We start from the raw sequence: 27976 nt of genomic DNA on the forward strand, positions 1-27976 counted from the left end.
TTAAATAGAAGACATATCTGTTTAATGACATAACATCCCAGGTAAAGCAATAACATCACCACTAGAAAAGTTACACAGTGCATCTTGAAACAGTCACATTTCAAATAGAGCTGCTAAACTGGGCAGTAACAGGACTAAAGAAGAGACGAAAGGAAAAGGGGTGGGGCCTGAATGTATTAGAAGCAGCGTGATTGGTCAAACAGGTATCCACACTTCAAACTCCGCCCCTGTAGCCATGTGTAATCAGAAATACTATGCTATGCTATTACGATCTTCTAAAAAAAAAAAAAAAAAAAAGAGGGTGTTCTAAAACTTTGACCGGTAGTGTATAAAAGGGGAAAAACAAAAATCCGCTGATGAAAAATGTATCACAAATAAAGAAATACCTGACTCTGATCACTGCAGTTTTGTGTGATATCAACAACTACTTTGCAACAGTGGAGGCATCACAGACCAGAAAGCTGCTAATTTACCAAGTCAGCACTACAGTCGCAAAAAAAAAAAAAAAAAAAAAAAACACAAAGAAAATGATTAGAAACAGTAAACAACGCTATTAAAACAACATGTAATTTAGTACCAAAATGGTAAATGGTCACATTTTTCTACAGCACTTTTCCACCTTCAAGGCACTCAAAGCGCTTTACAACAAGGAACCACTCGCCCATTCACACACACATTCACACACCAGTGTACACAGACACTGTGGGCAAGCTGGGTTAAGTGTCTTGCCCAATGACACAACGGCAGCATTCATCTGTGGGAGCTGGAATCACACCAGCCAACCTGTGGGTCAGTGGGCGAATGCTCTACCAACTGAGCTACTGCCGCCCAAAATGTGTATTTAGTTCCTCTTTAAAGATATCCAGCAGCGTTAACTTTTATAGCACAACTGAAATTTGAACTTCCATGCATTTCAGAAAAAAAAGTACTGGTTTAAATTCCAGTGTTCCCTGAAAAAATGGTCCGAGAGGGGTTGCTCAAAATGCAAAATAAATTTGACAACAATAACATGACTTTTTTATGATTCTCTGTAAAGCATGTTTAAATCTTACAAAGGTCGCTTGATTGTGGCCGATGTGAGACCTGCATGTTTTAATCAGGTTGAGGAAACATGACTTTATTATAATCTCTGGTGAGGCTCCTCCCTCTGGAATTCTCCTCCACAAAACTTTTGGAGGGAAAATTCAAATGTAACAGGACACAGGACAGTTTCCAGGAGCAGAGGACACACAGTGTGGAGCAGGAGGATTATGAGAGCTGATCTGGAGGTGAGAATTTTTCAAAGATTTTATATGTTTCTCTGACCTAGAATGTTTTCATTGTTAAAACATGTTTGTGGTGTTTGAAATTAGATTAGTTAATGTCAGGACTGTTTCCATGAAACAAATTGTATTTGACTGTCCATCTACAAGAGTGTGACAGTTGTACTAGAGTTGTTCCAGAGTCGTCTACAAACAAAGAGTGACGTCCAGAGCTCTGCTGGAGCTGTGGGGAAGTTCAAGAATGTTCTATCTGATGTTTCAGAAAAAAAAGGAAGATGTTTGAGAACCAACAAAACACAGACCACAGATAAACAAAGTAAGTAAACCAACTAAATAATGATTTTAAAATAATTTTTTAAAATGTACTTCTATTGAAACAGTTTTCGTGTTTCTACAGGGTGATGTGGCACTAGGAGGACTTTATACCAGATGCCCTCCCTGTTACTGCGTTTAGAGGAAGAAAAGCAGCACATGGTGAGTTTTGTTTCTGCAAATACAGTTCTAATGTTCTTGTGATTCTGTTCTGGTCCATTATTGTAGTAATAAGTACTTTAAATGTTTTTAAACATGTTCAACAGCGTAGATCATCATAATGTGATCATCATGTGTTATTCCTGTGTCCACAGAGACCAGAGCTTCTTCACTGGAATAAATCTTCTCACTGTCCATCTCCAAACTGTGTGTCTCTGTACTTGTGCTCTGTGTGTTTGATTCTGTTTAAGACAATACAGAACTGTGGAAAACTAAAGACTGTTTTTGTATTCTTTTACAGAATTAGATCAGTTAAATTAAATTATACACACTTATACATTTCACGATAAGGTAACATAAGACAAATACGCATATTCAGCATGAATTGATCAAATTTCATCAACATGAAAAAGTGACGTTCATGTTCTGAGAAAAATATGTGTAGAGGGGATCAAAATAAGTTTCAAAGCGTAAACATAATTTTATTGCATGCAACCACTTTCCATAACTTTTTAACGCAAATCCAGCTGCCTTTTTTTTTCAGTGTTGGTATGATTTTAACATAATAATAATTGTGGTTGCTCGCGGAGGAAATCATGCTAGTTAGATAATCCCAGTCTTTGAAATTTTCTGATTGCAACTATTCAAATTACAATTTTGTTTCGAGGGAAAGATACTGTTCTTGAGGCGAGAGGTTCTGGTCCTGAGATCCGACCTGCTCCCACCGAGTCCTGGAGAGAGACGGGACATCAGCAGGTCCACCTCCCCCTGTAAACAGACTGAGAGATGATCCTGATGAGAGCGCCGTTATCTGCAAACTTGATAATGTTTACGGAGTTCCAGGCCGCGTCCCATTTCTCTTTCCTCGCTTCTTTCTCCTTGATTTTTCTCCTCGATCCTCCATTTCTCAGGCGTCAATCAAATGTGACATATTAAGTGGTGCATGATATCACACGAACTGCAGATACAGGCCTGTCACGATAATTGCTATATTGACTTTATTGGCTATATTGACAGATGGAAGAACAACTTTTAGAGGTTAATATTTAGGGGCAGGGCTTTTTCTTTTTGTTTTTCTTTGGAATTGTGTTACAAAAGAGTTGCAGAGGATTGAATAAATAACTTCTATGGTTCATTATAGATCCAAACTACTACTACTGCATTTCCTTCTGCAGATTTTTGGGGTAATACTGTTATTGTATCAGTGGCATAAACTGGTTTCAGTATTATGGTTTATTTTCTATATGCTGTTGTTGCTGTTGAAATATAGAGTACTTCAGCGTTTGGTATCATGGCAGATTGGTCCAGATGTTCTTTCTTTATGGCAGGTTTTGATGATTCTCCAAGTTTGACTTAATTTGGTGGGATAATACCTGTTGTAAATGTATAAGATAGTATTACACAAATCAAGGATCAATTTATAAAGAAAATTTGAAAAACATGTTTAAAATTATAGGAAGTAGAGAGTTCTATTTAAGGTCCCGTCCACACTAGTATGTATTCGAGTTGTTTTCGTTTTGGATACAGTGTTGGTCCACACTAATCTGATGGAAAACGGCTTCAGAGGTGGAACGATCTGGTGCCGGGAGTTCCCATGAATTCATCTGAGTACAGATCTGATCCGGCACTGTGTGGACACCTGAAAACACTGATACACTGACGTAGGAGCTCTATTTGCATCCTTATTGGACCACTTGTGACCTTCCTGATTCGCTGGGTTTGTGATATCGGTCATGTGATGCTATTGCGGAAAACAGTTTAAACAAAACATAGACAAACAGGAAACAGCATAGCTAGAACTACTTGCACAGAACAGACTCACCATCAGCAGAACACCCCTCTGTCACAGAAAGAACACTCATATTCCACTGAATCGTGTCCTTTAGTCTGACAGAAGCTGAACCGCATCAGGACACAAGGAGCGAGTTGTTTTCTGAGCGCTTACTTTATGCAAATTAGCCATATGGTTTTCAGTTTCATTTCTGTAAAACGTAAACAAATATGCTCAAAGCTGTGTGGATAGGGAAGGCTTGCGGACACAGAAACGACTTGTGTGGATGCAAATCTTTCCGATACGGTTATACGGTGATTCAATTCAGTGTAAACATAACCTTAGAAAGTCCCATCACACTGAGAGAATTCAATCCAAAACGTTTGTCACAATTTACACAAAAGAAACCATTTTTTAATTTAAACATTATTTCAACAAAATAAAGGTGTTTTCTTCTATTTTTATTTTTTTTTTTAAAGAAAAGTTATCTGTACAACTGAGCTACAGGGCGGCAGTAGCTCAGTTGGTAAGAGCCTTCTGTCCACTGATGAGAAGGTTGGCGGTTTGACTCCCACTCTTGACATAAACATTATCAGTTGAGCGGACAAATCCACTGACCCACAGGTTGGCAGTGAGATTCCTGCTCCCACAGATGAAAGCTGTCTCTGTGTCCTTGGGCAAAACACTTAACATACTCGCCCCTAGTGTCTGCGTACACTGGTGTATGAAAGTGTGTGTGAATGGATGAGTGGTTCCTTGATGTAAAGAGCTTTGAGTGACTTGAAGGTGGAAAAACGCTCTGTAATAATGTGGCCATTTTCCATTTTACCATAAAGGAGTTTTAGACCACTGTATAACATGGTTGGCAAGGTAAGAGTTATGGAATTCCTTAAAGGGACAGTCCAGAATTTTGGACATAGGGCCTCATTTCCTAGTGAGCCAGAGTGTTGGAGACGTGTGGAGAAACTTTTTAAAATATTCCATCCAGTCCTTGTATTTGCAGAGGTCACTGGTGCTAGGCTAGTGCATGTCAATAGCATAGTTAGCCTGCTGCTAAAAACAGTCTTACCCACTCCACAAAGCACCCAAAGCAAATCTGTTATTACACCAGACTGTCGATGTAACTGTCTGTGTTGACAGAATAATTTTAGAAGTAAAACTAACCTTGCATTTGAAGGATTTATGTCTGAGCAGCAGCAGAAATTGTACTTCCTGATAGAAAACTTGGCAGCGGCGGACTGATATATGAAAAAATAGTCCCTCAACATGTGATGATTCATGCAATGCAAGTTTAGTTTTATTTCAAACATTGATTCTATTGTCACATCAACAGACTGGTGTAATAACTGATTTGTTTTGGGTGTTTTGTGGAGTAGGTAGACATGCACTAGCCTAGCACCAGCGACCTCTGCAAATTCAAGGACTGGATAGAATATTTTTGTGTCCACACGTCTCCAGCACTCTGGCTCACTAGGAAATGAGGTCCTATGTCCAAAATTCCGGACTGTCCCTTTAACATGATGTCTTGATTTCCAACCAGAAAGTAACATTTCAAACACAAGAAAATTGCCAAAGTGGTGAAACAATTATACATTTTTAGCTAAATCTTAAATATAATCTTATAAGTGTGTTTTAGTACAAGGCATCGGCACTTAGTTTACAAACATCTCCCATACTACTCCATCAAAACGCTAGTAAAAGTGAAAGTAAAAGTCTCCACTATTCATTAATTATTCTGTTTTCAAACTTTACTATGTTTTTGATCTTTTTACACAAATGTTAACTGACTTCATCAATCCAAACAAAATGAATTACTGTACAGACCTATATTTTAAACACAAATTCACCTGGGACTTCTTCAAAACAATCCATAAATACTTCAGTATAAAGGACAAAAACATTATGTAAAGTACAGTGAAGTCAAATATATGCAAAAAATTATGCAAAAATACAGTACGTAGTATAATAATACATTTTAAACACATAACAAAGTACTTTTTGCTTCCTCAATCATTTGCATGCATGTAATGGTGGCTGGTAGCTGCCTAATCCTCTTCTTCAGGCAATTACTGGGGGATTATACTTTCACATTGCTATCGTTGGAGTTAGAATGCAGACAGTAGCAGGGTTCAGTCTGGGTTTTAAATGCGCTCGGGCTAAAGGAAAGCTAACAATCACCTCCCACCATATTCTATTGACGACATGCACTGCTGCCGCCTGCTTAAGAGTTATTGTAATTAACTGTAATTGCGACTAATTACAGTAATAGGCCCCAAAGCAGGTCTAATTTGTAATATTATGTGGGAAGTGTCATTTGTGGAAGAAAAAGGAACTCATTGTACAGACGTGTATAGACTTGCAGATGTGGTTTAAATCAAACTTGAATGTAACTTTCTGGTTGGGGGTCCTTCACCTGCTTGTTTCTATGGAGATGTGATAGCTCTGTCTGGAATGTTCCACAGTATAACCTTAAACAGCTCTACCTTAAGCGTATGTCGACGTATGAAAAATTTGGCAAATACTCTGGCGTACTTCGTAAGTTATAGGTAAGTTTTGTGTAAGTTATGAGCACGCTGAAGCACGCTGGTATACTTTCAACATTTTGATTCTCAATTTTCTCAATGTATGTCACCGTGCACTTATACGTCCTGCATACACGGGCGATAAGTTGTAGGTAAGTTATGCGATCGCTGGCACATGTTCACAACATTAATTGTAAGTTACTCATGAGTCCAAATACATTGAGATAATGTCTAGTGTCCCCATAACTTATGAGTAACGTGCTTTGAACCTATGTGTGACTTATATTGAACTTATCTCCAACGCATATTGATGTATGCAGACGTATTTGACATGTTTCGATGACCCCAGAACAAACTGAACGTGTTTCTAACTTATAGCTATATAACTATAATGAAGTATCGGCAGCGTTTAGGGGAATTGGTATATAAAAATGGGGAAAACCTCGGGGGGTCCTCCTGCAACAAGCGGCCGTCCTTCGCCCGCTGAGTTGAATCCCCTGTGTGGACCCCAAATGTTTACCTCTTAGCATTTTCACATCTTCTTGAACTCTCTCTACAATGTTCTTCTCAGTTTTCCCTTATGGTACTTGTTGACTGTTGGTCTCGTGCTGGTATTTAGCCTTTTGGAATTTGCCACCAAAAAGTAACAAGTAACATAAACGTTATCCTCTATGGAAAGTAACTTAAGTAAAGTAAAGGATTACTTTTAAAAGAAGTAATAAGTAATGAGCAAACATGACTTTTTTCAAGTAACGTCCCCCACACTGATTAGCAGTAGTACGTGCAGCAGTAACGGTATTAGTAGTAGTAGGATCAATCACTTGCAGTAGTAGTAGTAGTAGTAATAGTAGTAGGATCAATCACTTGCAGTAGTAGTAGTAGTAGTAATAGTAGTAGGATCAATCACTTGCAGTAGTAGTAGTAGTAGTAGTAGTAGTAGTAGTAGTAGTAGTAGTAGTAGTAGTAGTAGTAGTAGTAGTAGTAGTAGTGGCATCAAATCATTTGCAGTAGTAGTAGTATTAGTAGTAGTAGTAGTAGGATCAATCACTTGCAGTAGTAGTAGTAGTAGTAGCATCAATCACTTGCAGTAGAAGTAGTAGTAGCATCAATCACTTGCAGTAGAAGTAGTAGTAGTAGTAGTAGTAGCAGTTGTAGCAGTAATAGTAGTAGTAGCAGTAGTTGTAGTAGAAGTAGTACTAGCAGCAGTAGTGGTCGTAGAAGTAGCAATAGTAGCTTCACACACTAGCAGAAGTAGCTGTAGTAGTAGTAGTAGTAGTAGTAGTAGTAGTAGTAGAGTAGTAGTAGTAGTAGTAGTAGTAGTAGTAGTAGTAGTAGTAGTAGTAGTAGTAGTAGTAGTAGTAGTAACATCACTCACTCACAGAAGTAGTACTGGACCCTCAGATTTCTGTTGCCGGGCTTGGTAGTAGTAGTAGTAGTAGAAACAGTAGCAGCAGTAGTAGTAGTACTAAAGACTAAAGTTTTCAAATGATCTTTTACATGACGTCACACATCTCTGACCCTCCTCACCCTGAAAACAATCTCACATGGATAATAACTTCACTTGGCAGCATGAAAACTGCTCTGAGGCCACTGTCCACACAGATTTTGAGAGAACTAGTTTCTCTGTTCAACCTACGGCCCAAGGTGCATTCACACACCAGCTATAAACAGTAGTAGTAGTAGTAGTAGTAGTAGTAGTAGTAGTAGTGGTGGTGGTTGTGGTATCAGAGGTGGGACCAAGTCATTGTTTTGCAAGTCTCAAGTAAGTCTCAAATCTTTAACCTTAAGTCCGAGTCAAGTCCCAAGTCAAATACAGGCAAGTCCAAGTCGAGTCTCGAGTCACTGGCCCATAAGTCCAAGTCAAGTCCAAGTCGTCTGCTTTGAGCTTCAAGTCATTTCAAGTCTTTAAACCAAAGTACCAAATACAGCTTAGATTTTTGTAATTTATATGACTTTTAAACTAAATTGTACTTAAAAAGTCATGGTATATTTATATAAGAGTTGTTGAAATCCAAATTTTAGCTTTTTAAATGTCTTGACAAGATCTTAGTGTGAATCATTACGGTCAGAATAGAAAGAATTCAGATTTAAAAATGCAGTTATTTTGTTATCTAGTCAGCACTGAAATAGTCTGTTTGACTGTATTGTACTGTACATTACTGTAGTACATTTGAGGATACCAGATCACAGTACTTCAATTATATCCAAATTAAGAAATGGAGAAGTAGTAGGGACATGTTCCAGTTCGTTCCTCTAAAATTAAGCACGGCATGTATCAACTGTAAATTAGAAACATATTTTCAAGAAACATATACTGGTCATTTTTAGGAGAAGCATCAAGTCTTCTCAGGTCATAGTGCTCAAGCCCGAATCAGGTCAAAAGTCACTGACCTTCAAGTCCAAGTTGAGTCCCAAGTTCAAGTCCCCACCTCTGGTAGTAGTAGGATAACCAGGTCTATGAACACTTATAATCTGCTCTTCTACTGTTCCGTGTTTGTTTAACTGTTGTGTATTTTGTACTGTTCTCAGCTGCCAAATGACAACAGATGGAAATGATCTTTTTTGCTATAATCTGGCATATTCACACTGTAATTACATATGTTCATTAATATACACCATCCATTTTAAATAAATAAATAAATAAATAAATGTAGTTGTAGTAGAAGTAGTAGCATCACTAGCAGTAGCAGTAGTCGCAGTAACAGGGGTAACAGGGCTCACCAAACTTTTTTCTCTGGAGGTCATATTATGGCTCCTGACTGTGATGGGGGCTGGGGTCAGGTCATCTGTATAACAGAATTGTTTGACCCTGACGACAGATTATATCTTTGAAAACTACCACACTTTCTTTACATATCAGACAAAATGCACGGTCCTCACACTGAACAATATCATTGTTCATCCACTGTTCTTTGAAAACTCGGCACTCTCTGTTAACTTTTTAACACTTACCATGTTGTTGTCTTTAACTGCACTACAGAACTCTGCACGTATGTTGACTGTCACTGTTTGATCTTGAGCTTGTCAGGTGAAAAATTCTGCAGCAAATGTAAATATGTCATATAATAATATAAATACTTCATAAAAATATAATTTTGTTATTGAAAAAAATAAAAAATAAAGCGACAAAATACAAGATGCAGATGTGTTATTATTGGCCAAAAATAGGTCATGACAGGATTGCTTCATAGGGCCAGTTCAAGTGGTGGGGGGCGGAGGGGCTGGAGGGCTGGTCAAAGGGGCATGGAGGACCGGAGTTGGCCCGTGGACCTTAGTTTGATGACCCCTGCTCTAGGGCTATATTCTGATTTATGTTATAATGTTTCATCATCACAAACATACCTGGATTTGTGTTGTTTCATTTGCACGTTTAACACAGAAACCCTGCATATTTATTATTCTAGTTAGTACTTCTCTCAAACATAAAAACTCAGTTCCACCTTGTGATGTCATGTGGTAATATAGGAAGTGCTCCTCTGTATTACCCACCTTCCACCTTCACAAAACACAAGTCCAGGTCTGTTTTTGATGAGTTAACAACATTCTAACATGACTTAAAGCTCACAAGAGTCAATTCTGCATAACATAAAACATATTCTAAATTGCCTTAAACACTCAAGACGTTTCTTATATTCTTATATTCTCTATTCTCTCTAACCCTCACCTTAACTACAATATAACCTACACAGAAACCTGACAGTGTGAATACAGCTGTGAGGCCACTGTCCACTCCAGCTACACAAACTTTGAAGGTTATTTTGAGAGAACTATTTTCTCTGCTCAACCCAAGGCCCAAGGCGCATTCATACACCGGCCACAGTAAAGTGTTTTCCTCCAGCCTCTTAAGAGTGCCCATCATCAGAAGAAAGAAAAAAACTATTTCAAAGTTCTGCTACAAAATGTCTTCAAATGGAGTGTATAGACTGCAGACACAGAGGGGCTCAATCCAGCGGAAAATAACAAGGTTTGGATCAGATGTCTAAATAAGAAAGACTCCTGTATGAACATAAACACGGGTACTTGAGTAGTTTTTACATTTTCTTGGATTTTTTACTCAATCTGAACGACTTTTAGGGGAAAACAATGTAATATTGATGAAATCTTTTGCATTTTAAACACATCCAGGGGCGTCAACATTTGAGAGAAAACTGAAATCTGAACTAATCTAACACAAAAATCTAGTTTTTCTTCAAAATAGTTGGTAATTAATAATTTTTACGTGTAAAAGTCTATGTTATGCAAATTTATAATGTTGTTTCCTCGTCACAAACACACCTGGAATTGTGTTTTGTTTCATTCACACGTTTAAAACACAAACGCTGCATATCTAGGCTGTGTTGTTCTCTTAAACAGAAAACACTCTCACTGTTTGTCACCTTGTGATGTCATTGAGTGGAAATACAAGAAGGGCTACACTGTGTTTTTTACCCTGGAATTGCCAAACTTTGAAGGTTCATCCTTTGTTTTAGCCTCATGGAAAATCTTCAATCCTCTGTCCAACACAAGATATTATAGACTTTTCTTTTTTTTTTTTTTTAAAGCAACAATGTATCCAATCCTATCTTCTTTATTTCTATAGCACATTTCACAGACAAACTGTTTCCAAAGTGCTGCACAAATACATAATAATAACAACAATAATAAGATGATAAAATAAACTACTAAAATAATACTAGTCTTAAAATAATAAAACCAGTAAAATAAAATTAAAACAAAATCATAGAATAGAAATAAATAAACCAATAAATAAATTAAATCAATAAAACCAATTAAAAACACATAAAAATAAAAAAAAAACAACACAGAGGACCACACAACTCACACGGTGTTAAAAGCCAGAGAATAAAAGTGGGTCTTAAGACGATTACTCTTACTCTTATTGAAGAGCAAATCTATTCAGGCTAACTTTATAACTATCACTTGATGACATCACAAGGTGGAACACAGCATTTTGAGCAATGCCAGGTCTGTTTTTGAGGAGGTAGCAACATTCTAACATGCTTAAAAGCTCACAATTCAGTTTTAAAACAAAGATTAGAAAAAAAAAGTGTTTGATTTTTATTATTATTATTTTGTGTACATATGACCATAAGGTGTTTTTAGTGTAAAAATCCTTAAATCGTGGGTTGAACTTATATTAGAGTAAAACATTTCGTAGTCTAACCTCTAGGAAATGTTTAACTCTAAGAAATGTTTTACTGTAAAATCGTTAAATCGTGGATTGAACTTATATCAGAGTAAAACATTTCTTAGTTGAAGATTTTGACAAATTTTGCTGAAGTTTTTTTTTTTTTTTTTTTTTACTTCAGATACAAACAAAAAAAAGGCACCACATAAAGATCACACTGACACACAATTCTAGAGCTTCTGATCAAAGGAACAAATCAAAAAAAGGACACAAGAAACCCGGCTTCTCTTCTTTCAATCAGGTTCAATGAGTTAACAAAAAGTTTTGGGTCATTCTTAGTTTATAATTTCACTTCGTGGTTGGACATACTGTACTGCTGTAATGTTGACGGAAATTAAAAATGTAGCAACAACTTTATTTGGTGAAATTTATGTTATGTCAGGAAAAAAAAATATGTTCCTTGTGTATAAAATGTCCCTTCATTTTGGCTGGACACAAACTGCTCAAAACTCTTGACTGATTTAAAGGTGCACTGTGTACATTTTATGATGGAGAGTCCGCCACCAGCTTGTCTCCATGGAGATGATATTGCATTGCCTGGTATGTTCCACAGTATGACATTAAACATATCTACTGTATTTCCATTGTAACAAGCAAGTAACACCACCACACCAAGTTACAAGTAAGATCTGTGGAGATGTTACCCTGCTTACACATATGAAGACATGATTTTCACTGAACTTGTAAAAAAAAAAAAAATCTGCAATTGTATTAAATGTAGTAAAAAAATTTAGAGAGATTAATTAATTATGATCTGAAATGAATTGATCCAATTAATCTCTTTTTTAATCTCACCTAAACATTGCTGAGAAAAGCCTTCAATTTATCCTCAAAAGCAATTTAGCTCTCAAGATATTTTCATTTAAATTCATTATTACATTATTGTGACAGATCAAAAGACGGATATATAACAAAAAAAGTGACTTCTATAAAGTCATTTATTGTTTAACAAACTTTAACAGTCATTTCCATTCCGCTGTGTTTATATATATTTTTTATAATAAGGCAACAGTAAAGTTAAAATTAGATTAACACGATTAAAAAAACAACACGCTAAATATGGCTGTAATTAATTAATCGCAATTAGTTTGACACACCTAATTAAATGTAAGAATTAAAGGTGCATTGTGTGACTTTTCTGGTGGAGGGGCCGTCGAATTCTTTGTCTGGATTGGCAAAAGGAGAAATTCAATTTGTCAAATGAACAAAGGTTTATTTGGTCAAATATGTTTTGCAGCTCATCCAAGCTGCTTCTTCAGTTCTTCAGTTTGTCTGGAATGTTTCACAATATGGCATTAAACATTTCTATCTTCATGGAGACCAAACCAGACCAAGTTACAGGTCAGACCTGTGGAGAGGCGACCCCGCTCACAGACAGAATACAGTTTTTTCGAGGTAGTTTTGAGCTATTAAACCACCTATAATTGAATAAATGAAAAGTAGAGCTGTTTAATGTCATACTGTGGAACATTCCAGACAGAGCAATGACATCTCCATAGAAACAAGCAGGTGACAAACCCCCAACCAAAAAAGTTACACCTTTACGTTTAATGTGATTCTATGGAACATTCATTATTTTCCATTGGTTCTATCCCACCAAACCAAGCCATTTCCACTTTAACCTTGACCTAAAATTAACTGTGATTTTTAAAAACACGGAGGAGCACAAAGCTGGAGTAGCGGCACAAAGTGGGGACAAGGTATTTTTATCCCTTCAGTCTTTAATTCCATCTAAACATTTGCTTGCTGTAGTCACGGCAGCCTTCGGTGACAGGTGTTAGCAGGACCACACGGCGCACCTGGCGACTCTACCTCTTCAGTATTCGCGTAACCACGGTAACAGCTATCGCAAACAGCTGCTGAACTTTTTCTACACTAATGAATTTTTAAAAGGTCGCTGTTTGTTGCTTTATTTTAATTAATGTCTGCACACTTCAAATGGTAAATGAACTTCATATTTATGGAGCTCAAGGTAATGGGAGGCGATATACGAGCGCCGTGGATCGTAGCTAGTGCGAGAAATCAAGTGCTGTGTGTTTTACCTCCCATGAAATAAACAAAAACTTCTGTGTTTTGTGGTTTTTGAACACGTTTGTTCTGGTACAGACGGACCACGATCACTCCAGGGATACAAAACCTGGAAGCCGACTACCCACGAAAAGCAAATACAGTGTTCTGCCCTACGAAGGCAAAACAGCTTAACTCACCAGAGCGTGAAAGTGAGAAAAAATTCTTCAAAGTTTTGCTCTTGTCCAGACAAAATTATACCGTATTTTCCTGACTATTGAGCGCACCTGCTCTACTCACACTTACGTCACAAACCAGGAAGAAAATGTCCCAGTTTTCTTCATGTACGTGTCATTGTAGCGTTCCGTTATGTTCGACTCATCAACAATTCCAACCATACCTCAGTTTTGATCATTTTCCCACTGACACACAACTCCGAGCACACTGGGTACATGCGATTAGAAGAGAAAAGGTGCCAAATTCAAGATGATTCCAAACAGCACATACGTCTGCAGTCTTCATTTTACCGCTGATCACATTTACTTCAGTGGGTTTGATCATGGTCGGCCGACGAGTCCAGTGTTGGGAACTACACCGGAAGTTGTTATCGTATGTTTCCAAACGTCTTCCTGGCTTGTGACGTAAGCGTGAATACAGTCTATTGGTGGTCAAGAATAAGAAGAGACTGATATGTGTTAGCCAGTCCGCCTAATGCCTATACTCAATTTCATTTCTCTACAGCGACTAGGTCAGGAATCGGAATACACTAGAAGGTTTGCAAGAACCTTGGAAGTTGTAGACCGCACACCAGCCAATCAGTGAAGAGCTGTGAAGCCATGACTTCAAACTCAAGCACCTGTCTGGGTCCCTTTTGTAGTACAGCACAACAGTAAAAAAAGTAAAAGAGCGGTCGAGATGGATGTAGACAAAGCCATACAGTCTGTGTTGGTAGCGATTCCCAAGATCGAGGATTTAAAGCCGGAACAAAGACAATGTTTGGTGAATTTTACCAAGGGGAAAGACGTTATTGCCATTCTTTCTACAGCATTTGGGAAAAGCTCAATATACCAGTTAGCCCTATTAGCGGTGCATTACATACGTCACGACCAAACAGCAGCGATTGGTTCAATTAAAAAAGTACCCGTCTACCATCGAGCGCACAAACTCTAATGCGGCGAGGTCAGACGGTTTCTACGAAATGAAACCGGATGATGAATCAGGCTATGTGATCACGCCAGAGATACAAAACCTGAAGCCGACTCTCCACATAAAGGAAATACAGTGTTGTCACGGTAAACAATGCAACAGAAGTATATCAGCTTACCAAATAAACTATTAAGACCCTTTATTGTCAGTAACTTCATTAATATGTACTATTGCTAGACTGATACAGTATGTGTAGCCCTCTGATTAGAATAGGCTCTATTCACGCTTACGTCACAAACCAGGAAGACGTTTGGAATCATGCAATGACAACTTCCGCGGGGGTCTGTTCACAGTAGTAAGTCAAGACAAAATCTAGGATTTTTTTTTAAATGGCCCAGTTTTCTTCATCTCCATGCCATTGTAGCATTCTGTTATGTTCAGATAATCCACAATTAACACCTGTACCTCAGTTTTCATCATTTCCCACTGACGCACAACTCCGAGCGCACTGGGTACATGCGATTAGAAGAGATGAGGTGCCAAACTCAAGATGATTCCAAACAGCACATAGGTATGCAGTCTTCATTTTACCGCTGATCACCTTTCAGTCTTTCTGCGAGCCCAGTGTCGGGAACTACACCGGCAGTTGTCATTGCGTGTTTCCAAACATCTTCCTGGTTTGCGTTTTGGTCAAGAATAAGAATAGACTGATATGTGTTAGCCAGTCCGCCTAGTGCCTATTCTCAATTCCATTTCTCTCCAGCGACTAGGTCAGGAATTGGAATACACTGACTAGACGGTTTGCAAGAATCTCGGAAGTTGTAGACCGCGCATCGGCCGATCAGTGAAGAGCTGTGAAGTCATGACTTCAAACTCAAGCTCCTGTCTGGGTCCCTTCTGTGGTACGGCACAACAGTAAAAAAAAGTAAAAGAGTGCTCGAGATGGATGTAGACGAAGTCATGCAGTCTGTGTTGGCAGCGATTCCCGAGATCGAGGATTTAAAGCCGAATCAAAGAGAATATTTGGTGAATTTTATCAAGGGGAAAGACGTAACTGCTCTTCTTCCTACAGGATTTGGGAAGCTTAATATACCAGTTAGCCCTGTTAGCATATTACATACGTCACAACCAAATAGCAGCGACTGGTAAAATAAAAAAAGTACCTGCCTACCATTGAGCGAACGCATCCTAATACTGCGAGGTCAGATGGTTTCTACGAAGTGAAACCGGCTGATGAATCAGGCTATGTGATCACGCCAGGGACACAAGACCTGAAGCCGACTACCCACGTAAAGGAAATACAGTGTTGTCATGGTAAACAATTCAACAGTAGTATATCAGTTTACCAAATAAACCTTTATTGTCAGTAAGTTCATTAATATGTACTATTACTAGACTGATACAGTATGCGTAGCCCTTCTGATTACAAACCAGGAAGACGTTTGGAATCATGCAATGACAACTTCCGGGAGGTTCTGTTCGCGATAGTAAGTCTGACAAAATTTAAGAAAAATGAGAAAATCTACATGTCGTCGTAGCGTTCCTTTATGTTCGTTTAATCAACCATTACGACAATACCTCCTGTTTTCATCATTTCCCACTGACACGCAACTAACCAAGCACACTGGGTACATGTGATTAAAAGAGAGGAGGCGCCAAATTCAAGATTAATCCAAACACACGCACATATATATGACGTCTTCATTTTACCACTGATCACATTTACTTCAATGGGTTTTATCACAGTCGGTCGTCGAGCCCAGTGTCGGTAACTACTCCAGACTATTCTACACATTATCAATTTGGAACAGTTCTCACTAAAAGTGACCAGAACCTATGATCAGAGCGGTCAAACAAATGGTTGGAATGCCACAACAGCAGAACAAGCCGGAAAATCACACATTTGTTGCGTCCAGTTTGGAAAAAGCACAGACATCTTCCCTGTCCACAAATGCACAAAGATCTTACCTTCTGTATGTTTTTCACAAATATACTATAGTCTGTTCTTCTACTGAAATAGGCTGAAGTACATTTGTTGACGTCTCTATTTGTTTTGGTTTGTTCGGCTCCAGCTTCCCCCCAAACCACAGTGCCGCCCTGTGATTGGTCGACGTATCACATGTAAACACTTCAGCTGTAGCCAAACAAGATGTATCCTCGAGAGTTTGTGACCTCTTAAGACTAAAAATCGAGACAATTCATGTTGCTGGTGAGGCTAAAGAATCTGTAGAATACTCGATTTACTCAGAACAATTGGCACTAAAAGAATTCAGCCAGACATTCAGTAGCAATGCTGATACCAGTCTGAAAATCTTCCGTGTCTTTGATAAAATTCCGAGGGCCCTTGAACTTTTTTCTTAATTCATTTCTGTTTGTCCAGCTTCTGATAAAAAGGAACTCTCTTTCTCGAAATATGTAACCCACTTATTTTCTGTAATATCAACCATTCTGAGAAGAATCTAGACTAGATTGTACTCCAAACCCCCCCCCCCCAAAATAACCCCAAAATTAATGAATGTATCAGACTTAGACTTATGGTACTTAGACAAAATTTATATTATTATTACTTTTTAATTATGTGCACTAGGGATGGGCATGATTAATCGATTAATCGATAATTGATCATTAAGAATTTCATCGATTATGTTAATTTTAATCGACAAACCGAATGTAGGTTGCTGTGCGTAGCGTGAACAAACAGGTCTGTACATGTGTCTCTGCATTCAGAAGGAGCGAGCAAACACAAACAGTCGGTCAGTCTGCAACGTACCGAAGCACAAATGCGTATTTAACGATGATTTGTACAAGAAATTCCACGCTTTCCATTGCGTTCGGGACAAGTGTGAGTCCACGTGCACAGTGTACAAAGCAGCACATATGTTTCAGTGTTCAGTGGGAAAAAGCTTTACCAGGTGAGAGTCGCGCAATGTCAATGAGGAGTCCCCACCTCCCTCCCCCCGTACGGTGTCCTGGTTTTGACAAAAGCAAATCTGGTCACACTAACCTGTATTCCACTGAGTCATGTCTTTTAATCTGACAGAAATTGACCACATCAGCGACACAAGAGCTGTAGTTTTATCTTCGCTGAGTTTATGCAAATTAGCGATGCGGTTTTAAGTTTTGTTTCTGTGAGAGTTGCGCAAAACTGAATTAAACACATTATAATGTCAAACGGATTGATGTGGCTCTAGAGTCGTTACGGTTTATATGTCGTAAAGTTGAATTTATTTATGCAGATTAGTAGTGCAGATAGTAATAATAATGATGATCATTTTAATATAAAAACGTTAATGATTAATCGATAATCGATCGTTAATTCTTCCGACGATCGATTAAGAAAATTTCATCGAATGCCCATCTCTAATGTGCACACAGTAGCTCACACGTCACCATATATTATAATAACAAAGAGAAAATATATATGTATATATATATATTAATGTAATTAATTAATAAGTAGCAACAATATCAAGAGACTGGCATCAAATAAGGTATAATTATAAAACTGTATACAGCATGTACAAGTAAAAATAAAATACAAGAGAAATAAGTAATAAAAATATCTCAGCAATATAAGAGGTCATAAGGACAAAGTGCAAAGATGATACTGATGAATGAAAAGAACTTTTATATAAACTTCACCTGAACTTTTTAGATCAGATTCTTACATAGACGAGAGTAGAGACTAGAGATATAACATAGATCAGATCATAACATAACGAAGAGATAGACTTATACAGAATATTGGATAACACTGAGGTCAGAGTCTAAGAATATCTGAGAAAGTTATGAAATGAATGAATCATTAGGATGCTCAGAATGCATAAGGTAAGTGAGGAATAACTTTGGAGCACTGCAAACAGTTTTAGAATGAACTAGTTCTGTTTTTCATATTTTTAAAAAAAGTGAAAATCAAGGATGGCACTTTCAAACTAAATAGTGCATTTTTATATTGCACTTTTCCACCTTCAAGGGACTCAAGGCTCTTAACATGAAGGAACCACTCACCCATTCACACTCACATATTCATACATCTGTGTACTCAAACACTGGGGATGAGGTGGGTAAAGTGTCTTGTCCAAGGACACAACATCAGCATTCATCTGTGGGAGTTGGAATCGCACCAGCATCCTGTGGGCCAGTAGATCTGACCACTCCACCAATGACCAATTTTTTTTTTTAAATGTCGAGAATGTCACTGTCAATCAACATCTCGTGTGATTGACAGGTGGATCGGTGCAGCGTCTGCAGTGATGAGGTTGCTGTTTCAGACCGTTGTGGTGAAGAGGGGGTTGAGCTGAAAGGCAAAACTCTCGATTTACTGGTCAGTCTACGTTCCTCCCCTCACCTATGGTCATGAGCTTTGGATAATGCCCGAAAGGACGAGATCGCGGATACAAACAGTTGAAATGAGTTTCCTCCGCAGGGTGGCTGGGCACTTCCTTAAAGATAGGGTGAGGAGCTCAGTCACACGGGAGGAGCTCCGAATAGCGAGGTACTGCGCCTTCACGTCGAGAGGAGCCAGCTGAGGTGGCTTGGGCATCTGTTCTGAATGCCTCCTGGACACATCCTTCGAGTTGTGTTCCAGACATGTCCCACCAGGAGGAGAAAGGGGAAGACCTGGACAAGACCCAGGACACGCTGGAGCAGGGTTGGGCAAACTTTTCGGCTCGCGGGCCACATAGGGTCCTAAAGTTTGACTGAAGGGCCGGACAGAAGACAGGACATGACTGTTAAGAGCTTGGCTTCATTACATTCATATTGACGTTTATGTAGGACTCCAGCGTCACACTACACGCTTCAAAACTACATAAAATGTAAAGACCTGTTCCACTGCACACCACACGTGAACAAACAGCTTAATGTTTCAGATCCAACTAAAAATGCTCAAATTCAAAGCTGCCTCACACACATACAACCACAAGAGCAGTAAAACTGACTCTATGAAGTTGTATTTACTAAACATTACAACTTGAGTTTAAAGTTTTCAGTGTTTGATTTTTACCAATTTAAAATGGAAGCATTGAGCCTTATATCTTAAACACTTCTACTTCACTCATGGTCCGAATAACTCCTGTAAGAACACTTTCCCATAAAGCAGCAGCCAACATAATACGGCACCTCAATGTATATAAGTGGAACTGGGAAACCTGGACAAGACCCAGGACACGCTGGAGGGACTATGTCTCTTGGCTGGCCTGGGAACGCCTTGGGGTCCCCCTGGAGGAGCTGGAGGAAGTATCCAGGGTGGAGGAAATCTGGGAGTCTCTGCTTAGACTGCTGCCCCTGTGACCCGGCTCCAGATAAGCGGAAGAAAACAGATGGAGAGCAGGATTTAAACCACCAACATTCAGCTCAGTGGAAAAGCACTTTTGTTCTCTCTTTTTGATTCTGTTTCATTGTGCGCCTGTGTTATATTACATTTACAAGTGAAAAGGATTATGTATCAAACTGTGTAAGTAAAGGATCTAAGAAAGGGTGGTACCATATGACCATCTTTAAAAAAAGAAAAGAAAGTGCGCAATTTCAGAACCCAGAAGGAAACTCAAAAGGAAAATTGGGCCACAAACCAGCCTTTTATACTTTTGTTCATCCCATTGACACGAACCCCAGACAAGAGTATCCACTTTCCTTCACAAATACCTCAATCATCAGCTCTCACATACTTCACAATGAACGGACCACACCTTACACGAGAAAAAACAAAACACACCAACAGGTCCCACATACTCCCCGCAGACGCTACCGAGGCGAGTCTGGGGACAGGAGGTCGGCGTGTGATTGGAGGAGCCCCGTCGCTATGACAACTAAGGGAAAGCTTACACCACCGAGGCCTGTATTGTACAACAGAAACAAGCTCGCACAGTAATCCTACTTAATGTTATTTTTCTTTACTGAAAACCAGCTATAAAAGACTATAAGACATGATAATACTTCAAATGATGTTAAGGGAAGTTGCAGTGATGTTTATATAGTAAGTAGCAGTTGTTTAACATACTGTTCCAAAAAAAATAAAAAAAAAAAATCTAAATATACTGTAATGTTTTTAGATAATACCACAATATTTTCCAAAACAATTCAAAAATAAAAAAATTAAAATGTACTGTAATATTTATGTGATAAGAAGCTGTTCTACTTCCAATCCAAGCAATCACCTGTTTACCTAAATAACAAACAACTTTTTTTTTGAGTATTGTTATATATTTTTCTATAAAATTTTGATAAAATTTTGATTTCTTACCTGCACATAGAATTGTTATGTATATCAAGAACATCGCAGGCTGAGGTGAAACTTTGAGTACGAAGGATCTTTCAGGTTCTTGTCTAAACTTTTTCTAAATTTTTTTAAACTAAAAATTCTTGGGTATAAAAAAACAAAACTAAAAACTAAATTTATACTAGCTACAGTGTTTAAAAAGTGACTGAAACTAGATAAACGTGGGTGAGTTTCAGTCCTGGGCACATGCAGACAGCAGAGTGGTGCAACTGACTCTTCTCTCACTCAAGCCGCCTCCCCCTCATTAGCATAATCCGTCTGATTGGTCCAGCCTCACCTGTTTTACCTGTTTGCACCAGTTTTCTTTGGCATGGATAATATTTATACAGAGCATTGAAGCACTTTACAAGGAAGTCACATGTTCTCTAAATAAACTCTACACCTCATCATGATTGGAACACTTGTGACATCATGTTATCATACTTTTTATCTGTGTTTTTGTTTGTTTGTTTCAGAATCAGTTTTTATTTTATTAAAGATGCAAACATACATGAAAAAAAAAAATCTGAAAATATTTAATGCATTTTTTTATTTTTATTTTTTTTACATAATCCCACTTTTATTAAAAATGAAAACATACAAAAACAATCTGAAAAAAATGTTCGGCAATGGTATTCGATTTTTTTTGTTGTTGATGTTACAGAATCAGTTTTCAGATATTTTATTAAAGATGAATACATACATGAAAAAAAATTAAAATATGTTCAGCAATTGTATTGTATTGTATTTTTTTTTTATTCATTTATTTATTTTTTGTTACAGAATTAGTTTTCAAATATTTTATTAAAAACTAAAACATACAAGGAAAAAAAAAATCTAAAAATGTTAGGAAATTGTATTTATTTATTTTGATTTTATTATTATTATTTTTTCCACAGAATCCATTTTGATTAAAGATTACTTTCTTTGTTACAGAATCATTTTTCAAATATTTTATTAAAGATGAAAACGCACTCAAAAATTTTTTTAAATTAGAAGATACATTAGACAGTTATATTTGTACTATTTTGTATTGTGTATTATTTTATTTTACATTATTTATTTATTTTTCTGTCTATTATGTCCAAACAATCAAGTAAGACATTTAAACCTGGCAAAATTTTCAAATTTTTTACATATAATTTATATATGAAAACATTTTTAAAGGTGCATTATGTAACTTTTCTGGTGAAACATCCGCCAAACTTTCTCCATGTTATTGCTTTGTCTGGATTGTTTTACAGTATGGTAGTAAAAATTTCTATCTTCATGGAGACCAAACCAGACCAAGTTACAGGTCAGATCTGTGGAGAGGTGACCCCGCTCACAGCCAGAATGCCTGTTTTTCTAAGTATGTTTGAGCTATGAAACCACCTGTATTTGAGTAAATGTAAGGTAGAGCTGTTTAATGCCATACAGTGAAACATTCCAGACAAAGCAATAACATCCCCATGGAGAAAAGTTTGGCGGACACATAACTAGAAAAGTTACATAATGCACCTTTAAAAAATACAGTTTTTCACATTCTTTATCATGCAGTGTTTTCATACATTATAGATGATCTTACAAAATGAATATTCTCTGTGCAAAACATTTCCTGTACCTGAACATGTTCTCTTCTCTTTTTATTTGTTCTATAATTTAGATGTGAAAATGAAATGGCCTCATATTTACATAGCAGATGCTGTAATGTAAATATCCTCGGGGGTTTTTGTGCTTTTCACCTGACTGCTCTGCGACCTGATTGGCCAAAGGCAGCAGGCTGTGATTGGCTAGTGACAGATAAGAACATTTACATTGACTTAAGTACGTTCATTTCTCAGTAGTTTCCAGAAATCATTGTCTTACTGCTACAGGGATACTATATTTGACAATGTAATAACACTTAGCTGAGTAAAATGTTTGGCTTTTACTCTTGTCACTTGTCACTGTACAAAAGACAGAAGTTTTATGTTGAAAAAATGTTTCTCTCAATTTCTTGCACTGCTCCTTCAGAAATGATTTAACTTTTCACATTTTGTCAACTATAATTTAAACTTTTGTTTCCTCATCACAAACAGACCTGGAGTTGTGTTTTGTTCCTTTCATGCATGTTTAACACACAAACTCTGCACGATTAGGCTGAGTTCTTCTCTCAAACAGAAAACACTCTGTTCCATGACAATAAAAATAATAAAAGGTTACTCAAACATGTGTGAATGAAACAAAACACAACTCCAGGTTTGTTTTAGGGGAGGTAACATTTAGACTTAGACTTAGACAAACTTTACTGATCCACAAGGGAAATAATTTGGACACAGTAGCTCACGCATCACAATATAACATAATAACAAAGAGCAAAAACATAAATGGTAGAATAAATTCTAAATAAGTAACAAAAAAAGATAGAAAGAGACAGGTGTCAAATAAGAAAAACATTCTAACATGGCTTAAAGTTCACAAGAGTCCCTTAAATAGAAATTTGAGTACAACATTAACTCTCTGTTGAATCACTTCCAGGACCAGCGCATTGTACTTCTAACCAGGCTGGCGCCACCTAGTGCCTCTGCTCAATTTAATTTCTTTCCAGTGACTAGGTCAGGAATCGGAATACACTAGATAGTTTGCAAGAACCCCAGAAGTTGTAGATCGCGCACCGGCGAACCAGTGAAGAGCTGTAAAGCCATGACGTTAAACTCAAGTGTCTGTCTGGGTCTCTTTTGTGGTACAGCACGACAATAAACAAAGTGGTCGAGATGGATGTAGACGAAGACAGACATTCTGTGTTGCAACAATTCCTGAGATCGAGGATTTAAAGCCGGAACACAGAGAATGTTTGGTGAATTTTTATCAAGGGGTAAGACGTTATTGCCCTTCTTCCTATGGGATTTACATACATTACGACCAAACAGCAGTGATTGGTTAAATAAAAAAATATACCCGCTTACCATCAAGCGAACGAATCCTAATGCTGCGAGGACAGATGGTTTCCACAAAGTGAAAACCGTCTGATGAATCAGGCTATTGTACTTCTACTTGTGTAATGTTATTATGTACGTAACCAATGTTGGGAAATAACTAAATAAAAGTACCAAAAAATACGTTAGATAAAGCAAGAGAGGTAGAGCGCTTCACTGGGTCTTAAAAGAGTAAAAAAATAACAGTACAAGTGCTCTACGAGGGTTAAGACAGCGATCTTAGAACAGAAAATTACAATTACAGGAAAATGTAAAAATGGGTAAGGTACAAACCCGAGGCACTCCAACTGAATACAGTATATTAAAAGTCCTTTATTACATGAAGGAACGCCAACGCGTTTCGACCAGCAAGATGGTCTTCGTCAAAAATACGTATTCTGAATAGTCATTTTGAGTACCTGTATTCCAGTACAAGTATAGATGGGTCCGGTCAAGCAGTAACGGAGAGAAACAGGGGCAGATTTTTTACATTCAAATAGCTCTTATTCAGAAACTAGAGGGACTATTGAAATAAGTAAAGTATCAGAATGTAGGAAAGAGTTACACTCCAACAGGGTCAAGTTAAACCTGTGATATTCTTTCAAGTTGTTGACAAAAAATTTAAAAACTCATGTCAGTAACGGAGGGAATGAAATATGCAGCACTTTTTTGGGCAATAAATCCAAACAGTGATAACTAGCTTGGTTCTCACTTACATATCCTTAACAAACTGGTTTGAATATTTGCTTCATATAGTTGGTACAAGATTAGGTTGAAAAACCTCTTACTTTTTGAGTAATGAGATTTTTTATTAAGAAAGGTCATGGTAACAGAGGGAAAAGTAACGGAGGGAAAATTGTGCAAGTAAGTATTTTGCATAATTTGTCAGCTTTTTTCTTCCAAATACTTTAATATTACTTCAAAATGAAAGGAAACTATTTCTATTAAAATTTTTCAGTCCTTCCAAGAAATTTTTTATCATTTTAAATACTAAACTTTTTTTTTTTTTTTTTAAAATCATGTACCTTCATCAAAAGATCAAATAACACAAGATATGATGAAATACATCCATTTATTTACATGATTTGCAGGTCTCTGAAATTCGGGAAATAATTTAGTTCATACATGGTCTGTTTAAAACGTATGTAACTTCAGAACCAAAAATGGTACAGAAAAAAGGTAAACAGTTTCATAAACTAGAGTACATATGTATCTGTTGAATACATTTTTATATCAGACGCATTAACTTGAATTTTTGGCCTTGCTGTTTACTTCTGCTTGACCGGGCCTAGAGGTAAAAGTGTGTTTTAGGAAATAACAAACACACTCTTTTACTCCTTACATGAAGCGTGTTTGTCCTTCAGCTAAAATAAAAACATGTAATCATCACCTTCATTCAAACCCCTGAGTCACCCATATGCCCTGGCACCAGCCTTTTTAAGTTCAGGGTGACGGTGCTCAGTCCAGTGACCAGGGCTCGGTCACAGCGGGGCACATACCTTTCCAGCAGGTGACATCTCCAGGAACAACAATCACTCTGAAGCTTTCATCACAGGCCTAACCTCACCACAGCACAATGGTACAAATCAAAGTACAGCATCTGAACTTTTAGTCTTTTTCATGTTATAACATTGTTTCCTCCTGAAAAATGTCCCTGAAGAGGTTTATTTATGGACAAAATAGTGAAATAAAAACATCAGGGTTGTGTCTGAATGTTCACACTATTCCCTAAGTAGCAATCATGCCATTTTTAGGGGTGTCTCAATGACCAGTGAGTGAAAGAGTAGTGCACTCAAAATCTCCCACAATGCACCCTGAAAAGTATTGGGCATTGGGAGAGTCGAAAAAAAACCCCCCAGTGGACAGAGATAGGTGTTTAACTGGACACATCACTTGAATGAAGCAGACAGACGGGCTGGTTTATGGCACTGTTGATCCTGATTCAGAATAAAACACTCAGCTGTTAAAAGAGCCATTATATCCTTGTCTCAGATAAAAATAAAATCATCCAGTCCATTTATGTGAAATCCAGCATGACGAAAACCTGTATGGTTATTATTAGTCCATAAATGCTTGTGTCAGTCTGATGTGGTTATTATTTATGACAGAAATCAAGTTTTATCGAAGTTTAGCAGATGTTTTTTCACCCAGACGGCAGAGTCACATGACCCGACTGAAGTGAGCTGTGTGTCCGAATCTCTCTGTGAATGAGAGCACTAATGGTGAGCTAAAGAGTGCAGGACGACGTAGTGAATGAGGGGTTAGGGCAGGGACACTCACTATGCAGCTTGTGAGCCACATGCGGCTCGCCAAGCTTTAATTGGTGGCTCGCAAACTTATACCAAAAATAGTAACACAGCCAATATATTTTTTTCAAATATGCAGATAAACATATAGTGAACACTGCAACACAAACATCTGCATTACACTGAGTATAAATCAAGGCTTAATTAATGGTGTTGCCTAAAGGGGGCGCCGTGACACCAGCAACCAGTGATCTACAGGTCCATGTATAAACGACCCGTACCCGACCGACAGTTTAAATCAGTGGTGCTCACACTGTATCAGCATGTGAGCTACTTACAAAATGACCAAGTCAAAATGATCTACCTAATACAAAGCCAAGCAAACTGCACTGAAACACTCTGTGCCCCTTTTTTGGACCCTCACCCACAGTTTGAGAACCCCTTCTTTAAGAGAACTTCCTCTGGCACTTTACACAAAACTATGAAAAAAGTGAAGGAAGATTTTTAAACCTGTTTTTTAAAGTTCCAAACTGGAGTTGCATTCTTTTCTGGTTTTGCAGTGATATTTACCAGCCTCTGCACATTTACCAAACCAAACGCACATCGTGACAAACACAGATGCATTTGTGCACTTTTGTTAGACAAACTTCAGCCAAATGTGGCAGTAGGTCTGTTCTGTAGATCTGCTCTATGCTGTAGACCTGCTTTGTGCCAACACTGGAACACAAATTTAGACTGGTTTTTGCTTCACGTTTGGTCTTGCTCTTCTAATCAGCCGCACTGTGGGAGGGGCTTGTGTTTGCTGTACGCAGGAAGGAGCGAGAGCGTGAAAAGGCGAGGGGCGGCGTGCTGACGTGAGGCAGATGGACAGGTAGGATGTTTAGGAAGTTGAACCTGCCCTGTGATGCACGCTGGTACACGAGGGCACACGCTGTTGCAGACGAGCCGTGCATAGGGAGCGTGTGTATTTGTGATGTGCCGTAGAGTCTCCGCGGGTTTAAAATGAGCACACAGGCTGCACTGAGACGCCTGCACCCCGGTACAAGACGACACGAGTACTAAGACACGGCGATCTACCCACACGACCTTGGCGATCGACTGGTAGATTGGCGATCGACTGGTAGATTAGGATCGACGTATTGCGCACCGCTGCTTTAAACGAACCCAACTTTGAAAAAATGTTTTAAATATAAATATAATAATATAAATGTAAATGTATCCGACTCGCTGCCTGAGCCTCATTTTAAAAACTAGTCCATGCTGTTCATTAACATCATCAAAATAAAGTGACCAACATAAATAAAGTGAAATGAGTGTTCAATAAAGAGCTGCACTAAACCTGCACATGTATGATCTCTGAAAACATGAACCATCTCCAACGCGACACACACACACACACACACACAACAGACTCACCATGAGTAGCACATCCCCCTGTCACAGAGAGAACACTCATAGTCCTGTTCTTTAGTTCGACAGAAACTGAAACACATCAGCGCGCAAGGAAAGAGCTGCTTTTTTTTTTTCTCAGCGTTTACAGTTTATGCAAATGAGCCATGTGGTTTTAAGTTTTGTTTCTGTAAAATGTAAACAAATGTGTCAAAGCTGCATTAAACACATTATAATCTCAAACGGGCTGATGTGGTTCTACAGTTTATATGTTAAAGTTGAGTTTATTTAAGCAGACTAGTAATAGTAATAATGCATGCCAGCTTCAGCTCATCCCAGTATTAAGGTAAATATGGTTTTAACTGAAAATGTTTTGGCTGTGTTTCTTTTTTGTGGGATGTCCAGTTTATTTGTAGAAATGCACATTTGCAAAGGTGACTTGGTATGCTGGCATGTGTTGGGTATAAATGGCTCTTCTTTTGATTTTGCTCTTCCAATGTGGCTCTTGTGAAAAAAAATAGTGAGTTTTACTTGGGTTAGGGACTAGGGTGGACGTTCGGACACAGCCCAGGATCACGTAGAGAAGGTTAATACGAACATTTTAAGACCAAAATGACGAGTCTGACAGCAGCATTTACAGAGAAAGGGGCGACAACTTTCAAACGTAAAGTCAATTGGGAACAAACTCAGCGGCTCAGGGGTTAATTATGTCCATTTGACAGGCGAGGAGTGGTATTAAAGACATTGTTCTTGGGTCAGCTTGACTTTTTGTTACAGTCTAT

The 27976-nt window shown here is 38.0% G+C and overlaps 1 protein-coding gene across 1 annotated transcript in view; it reads right to left on the minus strand.

The window, feature by feature from the left end:
• The window catches only part of vsig8a (V-set and immunoglobulin domain containing 8a), a 69580-nt gene extending 48762 nt beyond the window's left edge, over window positions 1-20818 (minus strand). The window contains exon 1 of the mRNA XM_020938200.2: window positions 20609-20818. Within this exon, the coding sequence (XP_020793859.1) occupies window positions 20609-20642 (34 nt within the window). The 5' untranslated portion in view covers window positions 20643-20818. The remainder of the gene's footprint in view (window positions 1-20608) is intronic.
• Between the last annotated feature and the right edge of the window lie 7158 nt (window positions 20819-27976).

This window comes from Boleophthalmus pectinirostris, unplaced genomic scaffold, assembly GCF_026225935.1.
Source record: "Boleophthalmus pectinirostris isolate CB_2022bp ecotype Guang Dong unplaced genomic scaffold, ASM2622593v1 HiC_scaffold_18, whole genome shotgun sequence".
In the NCBI taxonomy this organism is placed as follows: Eukaryota; Metazoa; Chordata; class Actinopteri; order Gobiiformes; family Gobiidae; genus Boleophthalmus; species Boleophthalmus pectinirostris.